This window comes from Danio aesculapii, chromosome 2 (assembly GCF_903798145.1).
Source record: "Danio aesculapii chromosome 2, fDanAes4.1, whole genome shotgun sequence".
Lineage (NCBI taxonomy): Eukaryota > Metazoa > Chordata > Actinopteri > Cypriniformes > Danionidae > Danio > Danio aesculapii.
The window spans coordinates 13,674,567-13,694,573 of NC_079436.1; the positions used below are offsets into that span (position 1 = coordinate 13,674,567).

General features: G+C 35.8%; 1 protein-coding gene across 5 annotated transcripts in view; it reads right to left on the minus strand.

The window, feature by feature from the left end:
* Nucleotides 1-20,007, minus strand: part of ptprfb (protein tyrosine phosphatase receptor type Fb) — a 370,826-nt gene that overhangs the window by 171,655 nt on the left and 179,164 nt on the right. For all 5 annotated transcript variants that reach the window (XM_056473241.1, XM_056473264.1, XM_056473255.1 and 2 more), the window contains exons 3-4: nucleotides 17,502-17,647; nucleotides 15,163-15,304 (exon numbers count right to left, since the gene is read on the minus strand). In XM_056473241.1, coding sequence (XP_056329216.1) covers nucleotides 15,163-15,304; nucleotides 17,502-17,647 — 288 coding nt within the window. The remainder of the gene's footprint in view (nucleotides 1-15,162; nucleotides 15,305-17,501; nucleotides 17,648-20,007) is intronic.

A 20,007-nucleotide genomic window follows, 5' to 3' on the forward strand; every position in this document is an offset into this window, starting at 1 on the left:
GCCAACAATGTTGCCAATTTATTTTAGCACATTGTTAACAAGCTAATCATGCGTTAAACACTGCAGTAACATTGTTCACAGCATTTTCAGATAATTGATATTATGTTTTAGCAAATGGTCAACAAGTTTCTAGCATAATTATATATATATATATATATATATATATATATATATATATATATTTTTTTTTTTTTTTTATCAAATACGTGATTAATACAAAATAAGCCACATTCACACACCTGTTTAGCTGAATCACTTCTTACAGAGTTTGCTCTAAAGTCTTCCTCAATGATAATGACAATAGTGTAACATAGCAGTCGCTGTAAAGACAGCCCCCTCGGCTCTGTGCATGTGACAGCCTTTACTTATTCTTTCAGTCTGCTTGACAGAACAGCACAGATCAAACACACAAACCTCTCTATTAACGCATCTTCACTTCAGGCTGTGCTAAATCTCTGACATTGAGCTAATCAAACTAGAGATAAAACAGACTGTATAGCTGACACTCCTACCACATTTTGTCAAACCAACAATCTCACCACCCACAGCACTGCAGATAACCACCGAATGTACCGAACAGACTGCACTAACTGTCTTTTGCCATTTACATTTTTAGATAGATTTGCTTAAGTTTTGATTTGCTAATGAAATATATTAACTTTGAATATTTTTGTTTCATTTTTTTAATGTTCTCAAATGTGAAAAAAGGTAAAAAAAAAAAAAAAAAAAAAACTTATTAACATACTTTAGTTTTAGTTTTCTAAGTATTTCTATGCACTATTGACCAAAAAAAGCTAGTAAAACATTGAAATGTTCATCACTCCTGCAATTTGATAAAGTAATACAATACAAGTCAATACAATACACAGACCCCCTAGTTGTTCATGATGTTTTGTGGTAATTTCCAGAAATTTGCGGACAATTTTGTGATTAAAAAAAAATATATATACTGTTTACCATATTAGTTAGCCTACTTTGTTAGGTGTGCAATCCGACACAATGACACAAAATCATAAAAATAAAACTTCTTTATTTTGGTATTTTGTCGAGACAAGATCTAAAACGGTAGGAATTATGGCAAAGGAAGGTTGTAAAACTCTTAATTTTATCCACAATCTTACTTTCTCTCAGATTTCACTCCCTGGAGCATCTGACATCATGTACCTCACTCAGGACATGCGTTAGGGTTTTCCCAACCATAATACACCTAAAACACGGATTGCCGTAAAACTCGTCAATGGCAGGAAAGCGTTTTCTCGTTAAATGCAGGGAAAGAGTTAAACAAATACATTTATCGATTTGATGCACACCATAATACCAGCCATACATGTAAAGCACAAATGATGTCCTTCAATTCGGTCACGTCCAGCAGCCATCGATCTTGAACCAATCTCCATCATTGTAAGCTGCTTGCTTTTCTGTCTGTTCCATTGCTCCATTTGTTAGATGTTTCCCACATTTTTTTTTGCAGTCCGAAGCGCGTCAAGTGCATAAAACGGCCAGTTCGCACCACAGGATGCCTAATTCAACTTTTGCATTGGATTAAATCTCACATGTTAATCTCTCATGCTTCATCCGCATATGCTTACGGCACAGGCTGCAAAACAATTCCGCCCCATTCACGTGCGCTGCATATGCAACGTCTATAAGTCACGTAAAACAATAAATTGCAAACTGAAATAAATATAGCTTGATTATATGGTTTGGAGTTGGATGTTTTATTATGAATTATTTACATTTTGTGCGATTATTTTGCGTTTAAGTAAGAATTTTGCAGGATCGCAAAAATTTGTGACTTCTTGTTGATTTTGCTTTGGATTCAGCAATCGCAAAATCGTGAAAATAAGTGACTCTGCACCACAAAACCAGTATATTTGTGGGAATAGGCACAATTACATTGTATGATTCAATATTATAGATATTTCTTTTACGCCAAAATCAATCGAATGTTAAGTCATTAATATAGATATCATTCTAAAAACTATACACCAATGGAAATGGTGTTTGTCTGCTTCTGACTGCTTATGTGATCTAGAGTCACAAATTGTACGATTTACATTACAATTTAAAATAGCTATGCAAATATTTCAAAATGTATGTTATTCCTATAATGGCGAAGCTGAATCATTTCAGCAGTCAATATTTCAGTTTAAAGTGTCAAATGATCCTTCAAAAACCATCTAAATATACTCATTTAGTGGCATCTTAGTATCAGTGTTGAAAATGGTTGTGCTCATGGTCGTGACCAAGTCGTGATGTATGGAATACTGTTCCCGTATCCAAGCCGCTACTCATTTGAATAGAGAAAATACTCGTTTATGACCACTTTTTAGCCATATCACAAATTAAAGTGAATTTTATATAAAACCATGGTGGACACAACAGTTTCTGAACTTGCTGCACCAATATTTTAACAATGTATAAAACAATGAATTACTTTCTGTCCATGGGATATTAGGCATGGATATATATATATATATATATATATATATATATATATATATATATATATATATATATATATGTGTGTGTGTGTGTGTATATATAGTAATCGTGATTTTCGAAAGTATTACATTGCTTTGTAAACGGTTATTATTACCATTTGTTGAGCCTCCCCATACAGTTTGATATGGCGCTTGGACCTGTAAGCGACTTCGCATGACGTCACACTTAACAAGCGAATTCATAAGTTGGTCAGATTACCTCATAAAAGTACATCTGAATGCTATGTGCTTATTTTCTACATTGTATTATTTTGCTTTATACATTCTTGCAACCCTTAGTGTGACTACTTTATGTTTACCTCATAGCCTTATGACATGATTTCACATATTTTAACCCTCGCTTTTACCTCACCTTCTGTTCAACTGACTGCATTAATCTACTTAAGAAGTCTTTGAAAGTGAAAGCCTACGATCATTTTACCCACAAGCTACATCGACCAGGCTGTTGGACATACGAGGACTCAAAGTGTGAACTGCTCCAATTACGCGGCCTAGTGAGCATGGCTGTCAGAGCCACAGGGCTGCTTATTCACAATTACCAAAGAAACATCAGTCAGCGAATGGTTGCTGTACAGCACTACAGACAATACTAGAGATTTAGGGTGTGTTCACAGGTTTGGTTTTGATTAAAGCTCTGTTAGTACAATTAATTTGAAAAAGTGTGAATGCTGCCCTTCGAATCCTGGTTTTCACCAAACAAGTGAGCGGAGACTGCTAAAAATAAGCTCCTTAGTCTAAACTTCTAAATTAACCAGAAACAGAACATTATGTCTGATGCTACCATGAAAGGACAGAATGTTCAAACAAACTAGTTTTGTCTCATCATAATTACAATGCTGCCCTTTACAATTCAATACCTTGGAGACATTTTAACTCCTCTACAAAGTCTGTAAGCTCCTGTAAGTTCTCAATTAATACAAATATTCTAAAATGTATGTATGTATGTATATATATATATATATATATATATATATATATATATATATATATATATATATATATATATATATATATATATATATATATATATATATATAAACAGGCTATAAAAGCCATTGTTTTGTTTTGTATCTTTAAATTTTATCATACAACTGACTAAAAATGCTAACTGCACCAGGACTAATACCACTTGGATACAAGAGAAAGAATCCTAATCCTACAAGAATCCTAATCCCAAACAGAATACTTAAGAAAAAATACTTTTGTAATCTATAGTAAATACTATAGTGTTTTTGAACTATACTATAGTAAAATACATAATATAGTATAATATTTACAACAATTTAAGGAATGCTATAGCACATGGTAGTATTAGCTATAGTAAATTGATAAACTGTAGGCTAATCAATAATGTAGAATACTTCAGTTTTTACTACAGCAAACTATGGTATAATGCTATAGTTGTAGAAAACAGAACATGCTAGATGATAAAACTGCAAATAATGCTCTAAAACACAACTAAAATATGCCAGTGTTGATTTTAGCCTGTTTTATCGTATTGCTAGCTTGTCCTTACATATTGATATCTTATTTGTAGCTTGTTTTAACATACTGCTAGCGTGTTTTATAATGCTGCTAACATGATTTAGCGCATTGCTGGTGTGTTTAGGCACATTGTTGACATGTGTTAGCATGCTGTCTATGTTTATCACATTGCTACATAGCATATTGCTATTATCTTTAACATGAAAACATGCTAGAAACATGTTAAACATATAAACAAGGTAACAATCAGCTACTAGCATTTTCTGCTTTTTGAATGCTACAGCATACTGTAGTATTAACTATAGCGAACTGATAAACTGTAATCAATACTGTAGTATACTTTAGTTTTTACTACGGCAAATTATGGTGTAATGCTATTTACCTTATAGTTTAAATTGCATAAATGCTCTAACATATTCTAAAATATGCCAGTAATGCTGTAAGCATGTTTTTTTTTGTATTGCTAGCTTGTCTTAACATGTTGATATCTCATTTCTAGCTTGTTTTAAGGTGTTGCTAAATTGTTGCAACATATTGCTAACATACTTTAGAATGCTGCTTACATAATTTAGCGCATCACTGATGTGTTTAAGTACATTGTTGACGTGTTAGCATGCTGTCAATGTTTTATCAAATTGCTACAAAGCATATTGCTATTATCTTTAACATGTCAACATGCTAGAAACATGTTAAACATATTAACAAGCTAACAATCAACTACTAGCATTTTCTGCTTTTTTAAATGCTACATCATACTGTAGTATTAACTATAGTCAACTGATAAACTGTAATCAATACTGTAGTATACTTTAGTTTTTACTACGGCAAACTATGGTGTAATGTTATTTACCTTATATTTGAAATTGCATAAATGCTCTAACATATGCTAAAGTATGTCAGTAAAGTTGTTAGCATGTTTTTTTGTTGTATTGCTAGCTTTTCTTAACATGTTGATATCTCGTTTCTAGCTTGTTTTAAGGTGTTGCTAAATTGTTGCAACATATTGCTAACATATTTTAGAATGCTGCTAACATGATTTAGCGCATTGCTGATGTGTTTAAGCACATTGTTGATATGTGTTAGCATGTGGTCTATGTTTTATCACATTGCTACGTAGCATACTGCTATTATCTTAACATGACAACATGCTAGAAACATGTTAAACATAACAACAAGCTAACAATCAACTACTAGCATTTTCTGCTTTTTTACAGCATACTGTAGTATTAACTATAGTGAACTAATAAACTGTAATCAATACTGTAGTATACTTTAGTTTTTACTACAGTAAACTAGTCTAATGCAGTATAATACATCCTTAGTTATAGAAAACGTATTCTACTGTAGCTGCTGTACTACACAGCAAATACAGAATAACCACAGTAGATTAATTCAAATATTTTACTATAGTATTGTCCAAAAACACTATAGTATTTACTATAAATTACTATATGTGTCATATATTGTTGGTAACTAAACTGGAGCTCATAGGAGCTCACAATAGAGACAACATTTGTAAACGTATCTGCTGTAGTGAACTGCTAGCGGCTCCAATGAGATTTGGCAGCTACAAACGTGTTCTGTCAGGATTAATTACTGATGTTAGTCATAATTAGGGAAAACAGCCTTTAATTTGGATTGTGCATCAAGCCGCAATTCAAACTTACTCTTCATTCAGAATCCATCGATTGAAGTTAAACCACAAACCCTAGTAAAATGCAGCAGGGATGCCGACAGAGACTCCAGGTGAGTGATTCCACCCAGCCATATTGCACGAGTCCTTGGGAGAGGCTGCGCTCGACAGACGCAGTTTGTATCTGTCAAACGCTCATGATCTACAGCGCTGGGCTTCAAGCCAGCAGATGGTGGGAGAAATTAAACTCGTGACACGGACCGTTGACTGGAGCTGGGAAAGCAGTTGGAGACCACACCTGTAGAGCAGAAGGGTCTGTGTGCGTTGCGTGAGAGCCACCGTCTCTGGAATGTGCATAAGCAAATCATGCCCTTCCAGGAAGACTAAAAGTTTTCAGTCATGAAAATGACCTGAGCTGTCAGTGGTGTCAGGAAAGAATTCAAAAGCTTGTTTTAATGAAACATAATGTGATGTGAGGAGGTCGGTGATAAACGGTGTCTGTAAGTGATGGGAGCTACTGATCCAGAAGGGACTTTACTTGAGTAGCTGGGAATTTTTGATATATAATGCATTTGTGATGTCAAAACCTTGAAGACTGATGATTAAAGTGAGGTTTTGTTAATAGGGATTTCAAGTGGGATTTCTACATTTGGATTAAATTTAGAGGTTGGTTGGTTAGTTGATGACCAACTTAACTTCTCTGACCACATTTCTAGAACTGCTCGATCTTGCAGATTCGCACTCTATAACATCAGAAAGGTCCGACCCTTCCTATCTGAACATACAGTTCAACTCATTGTTCAAGCTCTTGTTCTCTCCAAACTGGACTATTGCAACTCTCTACTAGCCGGGCTTCCAGCTAATTCTATCAAACCTATTCAGCTGCTTCAGAACGCAGCAGCACGAGTGGTCTTTGATGAACCCAAAAGAGCACATGTCACTCCGCTACTCACCCGTTTACACTGGCTGCCAGTTGCTGCTTGCATCAAATTCAAAGCTCTGATGTTTGCTTACAAAGCGACCTCTGGCTTTGCTCCTTCGTATCTGCTCCCACTTCTGCAGATATATGTGCCCTCCAGAAACTTGCGTTCTGTGAATGAACGTCGCCTCGTTGTTCCATCCCTAAGAGGGAAGAAATCACTTTCCGGAACTCTCACATTCAATCTGCCCAGTTGGTGGAATGAACTCCCTAACTACATCAGAACAGCAGAGTCACTTGCTGTCTTCAAGAAACGACTAAAAACTCAACTGTTTAGTCTCCACTTTTCTTCCTAATCTTAACTGCCTCTCTGGCTATACCACTAACTGTACTCTCTCTCACAAAAAATAAAATAAAAAAAATACTAATGCTCAGCTTCTTAGACTTTACACACCTGAAACTTGTCTATAGCACTTGTTCACTGCTGCTCTTATAGTTGTGTAAACTGCTTCCTTGTCCTCATTTGTAAGTCGCTTTGGATAAAAGCGTCTGCTAAATGACTAAATGTAAATGTAAATGTAAATGTAAATGTTGGTTGGTTGGTTGGTTGGTTGGTTGGTTGGTTGGATGGATGGATGGATGGATGGATGGATTGGTGGATGGAAGGATGAATGGATAGATGGATGAATGGGTGGATGGAAGGACAGATATGAAGAATGGATGGATGGATAAATGGGTGGATGGAAGGAAGGATGAACATGAAAAATGAATGAATGGATTGATTAATGGGTGGATGGAAGGAAGGATGAACAAGAAAAATTAATGGATGGATGGATAGATAGATGGGTGGCTGGCTGAATGGATGGATGGTTGGATGGATAGATGGGTAGATGGAAGGATGGGCAAGAAGGATGAATTGATAGGTGGATGGATGGATTAATTAGTGGGTGGAAGAAAGGATGAACAAGAAGGATGGATGGATGGATGGTCAGACGGCTAAATGGGTAGATAGAAGGACGGACAAGAAGGATGGATGGATTAATAGGTGGATGGAAGGATGGATGGACAAGAAGGATGGATGGATGGATAGATGCTTGGATGAATGAATCAATTAATAGATGGGTTATTGGGTGGATAGAAGGAAGGATGGATATATGGATGGATGAAAGGACAGACAAGAAGGATGGATGGATGAATGGACGGATGGATGGATTAATGGGTGGATGTAAAGATGGATGGACAAAAAGGATGGATGGATGGATGAATAGATGGGTGGATAAATGAATGTATGGATGGGTAAATGGAAGGACAGACAAGAATGAATAGATATATGAATGAATGGAAGTATTGACAAGAAGGATGGATGGATGGATGGATAGATAGATAAATGGTTGGACAAGATGGATAGCTGAATGGATATAGTCCAAACAGCTGTCATTAACCCAAAAGCATAATGTCAATGTCATCATGCTATGATTCAGTTAATCAGTTAATCAGTTTTCAACAAGTTATGCGAAGCTTAATCTTTTATTTCAACCCATTTGATTGATATTAGTTGACAAACGTTCATTTGATTCAACTAAAAAAAAATTAGGGCAGCTAGAATTTTTTAGTGTACAGACAGCAAACTTGCACAATACATGCAAACAAGTAAGAACCTGCTTTTCCCCACAAGAACTGTATAAGATAATCTGATTTGACAGTTCAATTCAGAGAAATCTGAGACAAAAAAAAGGTTGCTGAGTGTGGTGAATGCAATACGAACGGTTTTCCAATAATTGTTCATTCTTCGTCCTTAAAATTACAAGACAAAATATCGACGGAATTTGAATTAGACTCATTAAACGTCTTGCAATCCACTGGGTTATAAAGTGTAAAACTTGCAGTTTTCTCTTAATTGCTAATTCAATTCTCATCCACTGTCGATATGAGTAATGTTTACCAATTACACTGTCAGCTCGGAGCCACTTTGATAGACAGGAGCTCCAGGAGATTTCAAACTGTACAAAGCTCTTGGAAAGCATACAAAAAGAAAACAGCATTCTCAATGTACAGAAAAAAAATTACACCGATCCATCACTTAAGTGCATTCCTGTGGGTTCAGGGGAACACGGCAGTCTTTGTAATACCTCAATATATAGTACATAAAAGCGCACACATCATCATGCCAGTCAGAAACGAGACGAGAGCATGAAATTAACAGGCTGTAAATGAGAAAGGAATCTTTTTTTACCATCTGGAGGAACGGTAGAAATAGTTCAGGGGCAAATGCGCTCAGAATTATACCTTTGGTCTGTGATTTAGTGGATGGAATGAAAATCATTAAACTGAACAATGCAAAAGGCACATGTAACAAACTGCTCTGTATTCAGTCTCCGCCGCAGTCCTTGAGTGTCAGTAATGTCAAATCTCTCCGCTACGGAGAAATGAGGAGCGCAAATGGGGTGCAGCTAGACGAAGTCATTATGAATTCACACAGAGGCCTGTGTTGGCATCCGCACAATGTGATTACAAGAGAGGCATGGCAAATTTTTATTCAACAGGCAACAGCTGTGAGCCACTAACGCCCACAACCTTGGTGCGAATGCTGGCTGGAAGTTGAAATGAAACCTGCTGGTTTTCCTCATGACGTGCAGACCGTGGTGACGAAGGAGTGTTCAGATACAGCCGTGGCCCTTGGGGGAAACAAGACTTGTTTGTGCTTCTAGAGCAACCAAACAAATCATAATCACACAAGAAATGCTCTTGTAACTGCCATCTGTTTAAATTGGGATCAATTATGTTAAGTTCACATTAATTGTTTAGCTTTATGATTCAAGTGGCTAATTAGAAAGGCAGACGTGGTGACTCATTTATTCCTAAGCTGTGTATGACCAGCTGAATTCAGGAGGGAGTGATTCCCGTGAATGCAAGTTCTAGTACTTTAATTGAAGTTTGTAAACCAGGTCACTCAACTTCAAGAAGTTTGCTTAAGTATATAATTGCTTGCTGGTTTTGAGCAATGCAGCCTTTTTTCTGCTACCTTGCAACAAACCGAGTAAACAAGATCAAATGACCCAAACCAATCAACAAGATGAAAGATTAGCTTTGAAAACTCAAAAACACAACAACCCTAAGCCTACATTAAAACAAGCCAATCAAACGCATTAAAAAAACCTATTCCAAAAACAAAACAGCCTTAACACAACGTTTAGCAAAACGAATTAGATGACTGAAACAAATAATAAAACAAAACAAAACAAAAACCCTAATGACAAATTTAACCAACCATAACTTAATCTAAAACCACCTTAATCCTTAACAACATTTAGATAAAACAAAATCAAACAAGCCAAAAAACAAACGAACTAAACTTCAAATGGAACGCTTAAATCAGACGAACAAAAACACACACAAAAGCCCTTAACCAACATGTAAAGCAAACCAAAATAAAACAAACCAAACTAAAAAACACAAAAACCCAAGGAAAACACAACCTAGCACGACATTCAATCAAATCAAACACTATAAAACCAAAACAACCGTAGGCCAACACTAAACAAAACCAAATCAAATAACACAAACATATATTAAAAAATAAAATGAAATAAACTTCAACCAAACCTAGCGTAATATAAAATGACCCTAATCCTAAACACTATAGATAAATACACTAGATATCGAATACGGAGCATCCTCCAATAGCGCCGCCACATTTGTACAGTGCTCTCAGGACAAAGCTCCTTCAATGGCACAAGTCAAGCCAATGTGAAGATGCTGGACTTTAGCGCTGTGTACGGGTGTAATAACAAACAAACAAAGAAAACTAAGCACAAAGGCATTACATCTCATAAGTAAGATTTCATTTTTTACGTTTTTGTATGTTACAAACTTTTGTGCTCAATAAGTATTGATGATAATGCTGTCTCTTACTGCACTGACTTTAAGGCAAAGTAGCACCAACTCGCACTAAATACTAGGCTTATGCTAGTTTTGTTGAATAAAATAAGCAAACAATGTAAATGAAATATGACAACAAGATGCTGCGGTGCCAGAAACTTGTATCATCGTCGGCCAAGTGAGTTGTTCATACCGGGGATTCGTTCACAAACGAAATGCTTCCTCCGTTAGAATTAGAAGTGAAAGCGACAGAGGGGGTGTGTTTCAGGACACATATTAGATCAAATTTAACATGGAGGAAGGATAATACATCTCCATGTACACAAACACATGCTCTTTGTCAGCAATTCCCATGCGATCACTTATCCATCGATGTAGAAAAGTGATGTAAAATCATAATTTTCGTAATAAAAAAAAAAAAAAAATGTGGATATTGACCAGCGGGAAAACTCCCGATCACAGATATATGTATAAGTGTTTACATATCTTGGGCTCCTGATGGCCAGTCCTCCACTACACCTTGGTCCCCACATTCATTTAAAAGAAGCGCTACCCTGTACTAAAATGGCAGCTCTATTTACGCATTCCTTCCAATAGACAACAACAGCGTATGTGACATCTAATGTAAACATATATGCATAAACACAACATTCAGCCAAACCTAAATCAAATAGGATAAAAAAAACAAGAACAACAACACCAAAAAAAAGAAAACAAAAACAAAAAACAACCCAAAAGTGAATATGTAAAAAAAAAAAAAAAAGTTAAAAACAGACACAAAAACACTCTAATCAACATTTAAACAAGCCTTAAATCAAACACCCCCTACAAAGAATATATATAAATAAATAAATTAAAACAACTCTAAAAAATCAAAACAACCTTAATGTAACATTCAACCAAATCAATCAACCCTAACCTAACACTCGACAAATATAAATCAAATGACAAACAAACAAACAAACAAAACACACACACACATACACACAAAACAACAAGAAGAAACAACTAGAAATCAAAAACAAAAGTACCCTCACACTAAGCATTCAACCAAACGAAACCAAACAACCCAAACCGAAAGTTGCTTTTTGTTTTAAACAGCTCTCTGAAACCCTATTCTAATTGGTCAATCATGCGATCAGTGCTCAAGTATGTTGAACAATAGCTGCTTTCCCAGAGAAAACAACCAAATATACTGTAATGTTCTCTGATACTTGTTCATGTCCACCGTTTCCTCTTTGCATAATTTTAGGCAACATAAGCTCATTCTGAAAAAGTAGCCCTATATACGTTTCTGGAGATCACAAATTATGTAGCCAGAGCTACGTATGGCTGAATTTCATCTTTAAAATGAACGCTATGGGGCGGTTTGACGCCGTTCCTTTTCTCGCTTACCAACTGATCACTTATCTCCGTATGGATGGCTCTACAGCTGTTACCAGTTTGTCTGGTAGCTCGACACGTATGTCGGCGGACTTGATATGCAGAAAGGAGTTGACCGCGGGTTGACCAATGGGGTTTGAGTCCGGATGAAGAATGGTTCCAGAAAGCAGGTTAAACAAAAACAAAAGCCAAGTAATAAAGTAAACAAGTAAATAACAGAGTGAGAATGTGGTAAAATCTGAAAACGTGGTAAAAATCAGGGGGATTTTCTTTTTTCTGGATTACTTCTTAAAACACAGTGGTTAAGTTTAGAGAAGGGGGTGGGTGAGTCAATTGGTGCTTTTTAAAACGTTATTGGTTGGGTTTAGGGAAGGTGATGGGTGGGGCGAATGGTCGGTTGGTCAGTCGCTCTGGTGGATTTACCTGGAAACAGCAGGCTTGAATGGCACTGGCGAGAGAAATTTGAGACCTGAAAAAGCATACACAGCGGCCTCTGCAAAAAAATGTAGCTCCTGGGACGTATTTTGCTCTCCCCAGATATGTATATAGGGGTACATAGATACATAGATACATAGGTACACCAGAATGGGCCTGGGTTGATTTTAGGGACTTGATCAACCTGATTATCATTTATTTATATGACAAACATGGGACAATTCCAAGACAATAGAGATATGACTGGTACTAAATGGTCAAAGAAAAAGAAAGCGCCAGAGTTCCATCCTGGTTAAAAGGGGGTCAAAACGAATCGCTATATATCCGCCTAATATAATTTCCTCGAAGTAAAGATGAGGCGATTGCATTTCTGCCAGAGATTCCCAAGACCCATCCAAATGTGCCGCAGAGGACATCCTTTAGTAAGTCATTAGAGAACATCATTATCATTCAACTTCTCCTTTGTGCTGGTCTCTCAGCATTGCTGTAGGACACAAATGATGCATTACTCGCTATGAACAATGAGCTATAAATAGAGTTCATTCTGTCCTGCAGGATCCTGTGGGCGTCCGGCTTATCCACTTCACTGTGGAAAGCGGCAAAAAAAAAAAAGAGCCAAACTGCCTGCCTTCAATATGGCACCTCTCTCTTCCTCTTCCTGTCCGGACAGAGCCAGAGGACTCGACAGACTTCGAGTAGATCATTTCCTCATTCGAGGATTCTGAATTACAACGAAACGGCTTTTTGTCTGCTTGTAGATGGAGGTGAAAAATACGATTAACTGAGATTAGGTTGGGGGCATGTGTGTAATACCTAACACATGGTGCTGGGAAGGGTCAGCCGATACTACTAGCTACTGCTATTCATATAAGCCATACCTAACCTCTTGCTATCATGTTCTCATCTCTTGTTTTGCAACACTTTAATGTACAGATAAAAGGAGAGCAGGATCTCATGGCTTACATCTATTCCAGGGGCAATGGAAAAATAGGGGTTATTCTTAAATGAAGGTTCATAGACTAAAACGTCAGTAATATAAATTGTGTAAAACATACGTAACGTCGGAGTTACCTTGGATTTTTGAATATAATGTAACATTGTGTTTGTATTTCTTTGACGCAGTCTTGCTGGCTATTGTGCTGCCATCGATTGGGCATATCAGTCAATGCATAATAATTAAAAAAAATGTAAAAATTATATAATAATCAAGAAATGTTGATTTTTTATTCCTTTTTCTTTAATATCCAGATCCATATCAAATGAAAAAATATGAAAGTTAAATATGGAGACCCAAGTCAAAACTACGTTGGAAAGATTGCGCTGCACATCAGTTATTAACATCTACACCTTCCCCAAACCTAAACCCAACCATATTAGTTATTAACGTCTACATCTTTCCCAACATCACCGTTATTAACATCTACACCTACCCCAACCATCACAGTTATTAACATCTACACCTACCCTAACCATCACAGTTATTAACGTCTACACCTTCCCCAAACATCAGTTATTAATGCCTACACCTTCCCCAAACCTAAACCCAACAATCATTGTTATTAATGCCTACACCTACTCCAACCATCACAGTTATTAACGTCTACACCTACCACAACCATCACAGTTATTAATGTCCACACTTTCCCCAAACCTAAACCCAACCATCACAGTTATTAACGTCTACATCTACCCCAACATCACAGTTATTAACGTCTACACCTTCTCCACACCTAAACCCAACCATCGCAGTTATTAACGTCTACACCTTCCCCAAACATCAGTTATTAATGCCTATACCTTCCCCAAACCTAAACGCAACAATCATTGTTATTAATGTCTACACCTACTCCAACCATCACAGTTATTAACGTCTAAACCTTCCACAATCCTAAACCCAACCATCACATTTATTAACGTCTACACCTACCACAACCATCAGTTATTAATGTCCACACCTTCCCCCACCCTAAACCCAACCATCACAGTTATTAACATCTACATCTACCCCAACATCACAGTTATTAACGTCTACACCTTCCCTAATCCCAACGATCATAGTTATAAACGCCTACACCTACCCCAACCATCACATTTATTAACGTCTACACCTTTCCCAAACCTAAATCCAACCATCATACATATTAACGTCTACACCTACCACAACCATCACAGTTATTAATGTCTACACCTTCCCAAAACTCAACTATCACAGTTATTAAAGTACAACCTTAAGTTGCGAAGGCCATTGTACTATTTTTCCAACCACAGGGGGTGATGCTGAGTAGGCTAACTGTCATGACAAAACGGATGAATTGCAGGAGTTGCATGCTAAATTAATGAATATAAAAATATGAAATGAATTGATTGTAGAAAAATTGGGAGACAATGTTTGGTAAAAATGTTCTCTGTTAAGTATTTCCGCCATCTTGCCAACAACATCTCGTTATGACATCTTGCATGGTCCAATGGGATCTCGACAGCTGCAAGTTATGCCTTTAACTTACTACAAGTTACACCCCTTTATGTTACACCCGTCTTGCAGTCGGCAGACAGATAGACTAGACACTTGACTAGGTTTGGCTCCTAATAAATGCGATTAAGTAATTATGAATAATTAAACCAAAAAATATGAAACTATATGTTGTCATATAAACATTATACATTATATTACATTATATTCATAATAAATATTTGTAGAACAATTATCACTAGTTTTATAAATAAATAAATAAATAGTGATCGAGTGAGTGAGTGAGTGAGTGAGTGAGTGAGTGAGTGAGTGAGTGAGTGTCATTTTTCAGGTCCCTTTATACCATCATCTCTTATCACTCTTCCACTTTCCTTCCAAACTCAATGCCAACCCTCATATAAATAAGTCAAAAATGTATAAGAAAAGTCATAAATGTAAAAGGGGGGCTGCTGACCTTCCAGCACGGTGAGTTTAGCGCTGGTGTTGATTTCCCCCAGGCTGTTGGTGGCTGTGCACTCATAGATGGCCTCGTCTCTGTGAGTTCGGAGCGGCTGAATGCGCAGAACTGAGCCCGAACCGTCATCAAACTCAATCACCTGCCAAAGAAAGACACACCGTCAAACACTTTTCTCTCTTCTCGCCTTAAAATTTACTGCAAAGCCTCAGACCAGATCATATATCTTCAAAGAGCGTGGGGTCTTTAATCATGTCCTTCTGAACTTTCAGCCAACTACTGTCTTGAGTTATTCTGCAAAAAACCTGCCACGTCTCTCTGAGGCAGATACTGTGACGGCTATTGGAGAGATAGGCTTGATGTTTCTCATGAGTGACAAATAATGTGCTGTTTGACACTGTACTCAAGTTTCAGAAGGCCTGAAGTCAACAAGGTGTGTATAGGGGTGGAATACAGGACATTTGTGGGATACATTAAGTGTATTTAGGCCAAAGTCTTCTCCTCCCACACAGAGATCTTTGTGCGTTTCTTCATTTAGGTTAAGAGCAGGGCTGGGCCACATGATTGGGGAAAAAGACATTATGGAAAAAAGTATTTGAACATTATTATCATGGTAATTGTTGTCTGTTTAGTAAATGTTTGTTGCCAGATAGCAATTGGTTTTACATTTTAAGTGTCACATAAGTGTTTACTCTTGTGTGGATTTAAAATTCAGTATATATTCTGGTTTTTCCAATGGTAAAACAATGACCCGCCTCACAATTCATCATAAGATGTGAACATATAGGTTTTCCCTTGTCAGTGTGCAGTATTTCATCAATACCTGAAAATATCAAAGTTTTCTAATGCTAAAAGCACCTGACAAAACCAAAGCACTAATGTAAATAAAAAATGTATTAAATGTAATAAAGGCCAAACATATTTTTTAATCCATATTTACTATATATATATAGTACATATTGATTTAAAATTATAATTAAAATAAAAAAATAAAAATAACAATAAGGACTGAGAACTTTGGAAAACATTCTATGAAGTTTACAAAATACATTTAGACACTTTACAAAAAGAAAACAAACACAATTGTCACCAATTATTATTATTATTATTATTATTATTATTATTATTAGGTCTAAATACGGTAAGTACATACATAAATAATTAATAATCTCAATCATAAAAATAATCTCAAATCAAAGTCAAATCAACCGTTATTTATATAGCACCTTACTTTAATTTAAGCTGACCAAAAATGCTTTTTATCAACAAAACCATTTACACAGCAAAACAAAAAATAAATGTTCAATAAATATTGCAAAAAAACACAATAAAACATTTAAACAGAAAAAAGGTGTCAGTGCTACAAAGTATTAAAAGCCATTTTGAATAAGTGGGATTTATTAAGCTTGTCTTTAAACTGTGATTGCACTGAGGTCAGTAGGAAAGGTAAACCAAAGATTAGGACCTGCCACTGCAAAGGTCATTCCATTCCTTGTACCTTGACCGTGGGATGTGTGATGAAGTTGGACAGAAAACACAAGGCTCTGCTTGGTTGGTGAATGTGTGATTCGATTTAATTGAAGGTTGATTTGATAAATATGGTTCCAAATAGTGTTTAAATTAAACATAAATATAAAAAATATAACTATTAAACTAAATAATTTTATTTAAAAAAAAATCCTCTGAAAAGGATGAAAATGGTGATTTTTCTATTTATATTTTTATATTATAATCAATAATTAAATAAAAATAATAACAATAATATTACTACTAATTATTATTAATAATAATAATAATAATAATAATAATAATAATAATAATAATAATAATAATAATAATAATAATAATAATAATAATATGTCGGCGCAATAGCCTAGTGGTTAGCGCGTCAACATATGGTGCAGTCGCACGACAGGGCGTCCCGAGTTCGAATCCCAACTCGAGGTCATTTCCCTACCTTACCTCTCCCTCTCTCTCTCTCCAACTTTGCTTTTCCTATCTAAATACTGTCCTATCTAAAAAAGGCCAAAAATAAATCTTTAAATTAATAATAATAATAATAACACTGGGGCTTCATGCTGCCTCTAAACCTTGACTCTGTTTAAATCCCAGCTCCAACCATAACATTTACTGAGCATGAAAACAGAGTGAAGAGAATAAAGAAAGACAAACAGAGCCGGGGTGTGTGTGAGGTAGCTGACTATACAAAACAATATATCAGCATAAGAAAAAAACACGAGTGTTGCGTAAATGCCTGACGCTGAAAAAAAAAAAGAAACACTTCATAATGATGTGGCATCGGAGAGACAGTGAGGAGGTAGAGAAAGACAGTTAGTCACCTCAAAGCGCTGCGAGCTGACTTTCTTTCCTTTCTTCATCCATGTGATGCGAGGCTTGGGTTCACCCGCTGCTTGGCACACAAAAGACGCCACTCCTCCTGAAATCCCCGTCTGGTCCTCTGGAGATCTGACGAAATTTGGCAAGCCTTGAAAAAGTGAGGTGAAAAGAGAAAGAGAGCAGCCATTAGTTCCTGGACTGCAGTGACACAAAAAAATAATAGTGATAAACTAGTTATGTGCGGGTATCCTTTAACATGTGCAGCAGAACCTGAGAAAAACTTAGCAGAAAATACCAGAACTGTCTTATTTTCTTTTTATTACAAAACATTCTAAATAATAATAATAATAATTAAATATTTTTAAAGTCAATGAGGCAGTCATAAGCGCCACATTAAGATGATGTGTTGATATAAAAACAGTTAAATGAAACGAAAATCCTGCTTCACAAACTACAAAGAAAGAAGTAAATGAGGAATTCTGATGTAGAAGAACTGAAATAATAGTTCTTGTAAAATAAATACCCCAAGTAGTATTTGTTTTGTAAAAAAAGCACACAAAAACTAATAAATTTTACAGAATGTTTGATTATAATGGAATAAACATGATAGATGAAACTTCAGTCACAGCATGTACAAACAAGAAATATTGAAAGTTTACAAACAGAAAGCCCTGTAAAAACACGCATTTATAAAACAGAACAGAAAAAAAAACAGAAAACAGGATCATGTAAACATATTTATTAAATTTTTTATAACTAATTATTTCTTTAAACTAACCATTTCAAAATTAATTAAATAAAAGAAAAGAAATTAGAATAAATAAAAATTATGTGATAATAAATCTTATATATGAGTGGTGGGAGGCGTTCGTTGCCTTAGTGTCCCACCAGTGGTAATATACAGCCATAATCGAACTGCTACGAGTGTGGTATTGCGTTTATACAACAGTTCGACGGCATAATCGTGTATATAAAAAGGAACACGGAGAGTCTCAAAAATCCTTTTGTATGAGGAACTACTTTCTTCCGCCATTCATTCACATCTGCAGCTGACGTCAGAACAGCAGAAACCGTTGCTACCTCACAAACGTCACTTTAGAGCTAGTATTTGAATTATTCTCTAGCGTAATATCTAAAGTGATGACAAAACAGGTGATTTTGCTCACATTTTAAAATTATAAGGCTGAGCGGCATGAAATGCCATCATGCTACAGAGATTTCACAGTATTTGCCTGTTGCAATTGTGAAATCACAATAATTAACCCCGAAAAAAGCCAAAGCAAAGCAAACACTACCGGTTTACTATGATATAAAATACAGCATTACAACATACAAAAGAGAGGGATTGACTTAGAATGTAACATACCAGTTACCGGTCTAATGTTTTGATCAGCTGTAGTTTTAAATTACGCTAATCTTTTCTCCTCTAAAGGCTGATTATGCAGTCTATGTTTCCATCTTGTGGCAGAACGTCAACTATCTTTGCTCTGCTCAGTATGACAAGATGGATGCCGACGCGCTGTATATCCAAAATTATAAATACTTAAAATAGGCACTATCCTTATAAATAAACTGCATAGTTCCAATCTAAACAACCACATTCTCGCCTAAAAAAGCCTCAAAAGTACATTATGTTGTCCAACAGCAGCAATATTTGTCAATCTGTAGTGAGTTTATTGATCTGCTGTCACTCTATGTGGGCGAAGTAATAGAGAAGAGTAAGGAGGCTGTACGAGTGCTGTTATTGCATTATATCACACGGCTATCAGCCAATCTGATTCGAAAACTAGACAGAACTGTTGTATAAATAAAGAACATAAACATTCAAAACATTCAGACCATGGAAAGCCCATCGCCAAAACAACTTTAACATTTTATTAAATTATTATTAGTTATTTATTAAATTATTAGGTATTTATTAAACTCACATGCTACATATTTGTTTGTTTTTGTTGTTTTTGTTTTCTTTCTAGATTGGCAGGATGAATTTCACTCAGCTGTCAAATAAAATCCTTTATAATAAGTGACTCCTTCAACATTGTCCTTCTGGTCTCAATACAGTTAAGGTGTGGACTCTGCTTATGCGTTAACCAATTTCTTTTAATGACACACTAACGTTACAGAAACAGCACAGAATGACTCTTTCTTTGTCCAGAGCACTCCACACACAATAATTTCATACATCAAGCTTTAGAAGAGAATTTCTTAGAAGAATGCGCAAATGTCACATGCTTTTGATTTCCACAGAATAAAACAAGTCCTTCACGTTAACAAAAGGCTTTCACGGACAATCTAGGAAGTCAGATATGGTCACATTTTTGAAATTACACTACAAGCTGTTCACAAATAGCAAGCGATTAATAAATAAATACATAAATAAGCAATTAATATATTGAAATGACTACAAACAGTCCCTTTAACTATATAAAATAAGCACTGTGACTCAGCAGACAAGAATTTACAATCACACGTGCGTACAAAAAGAATGAAAACATTGCATTCAGTGTT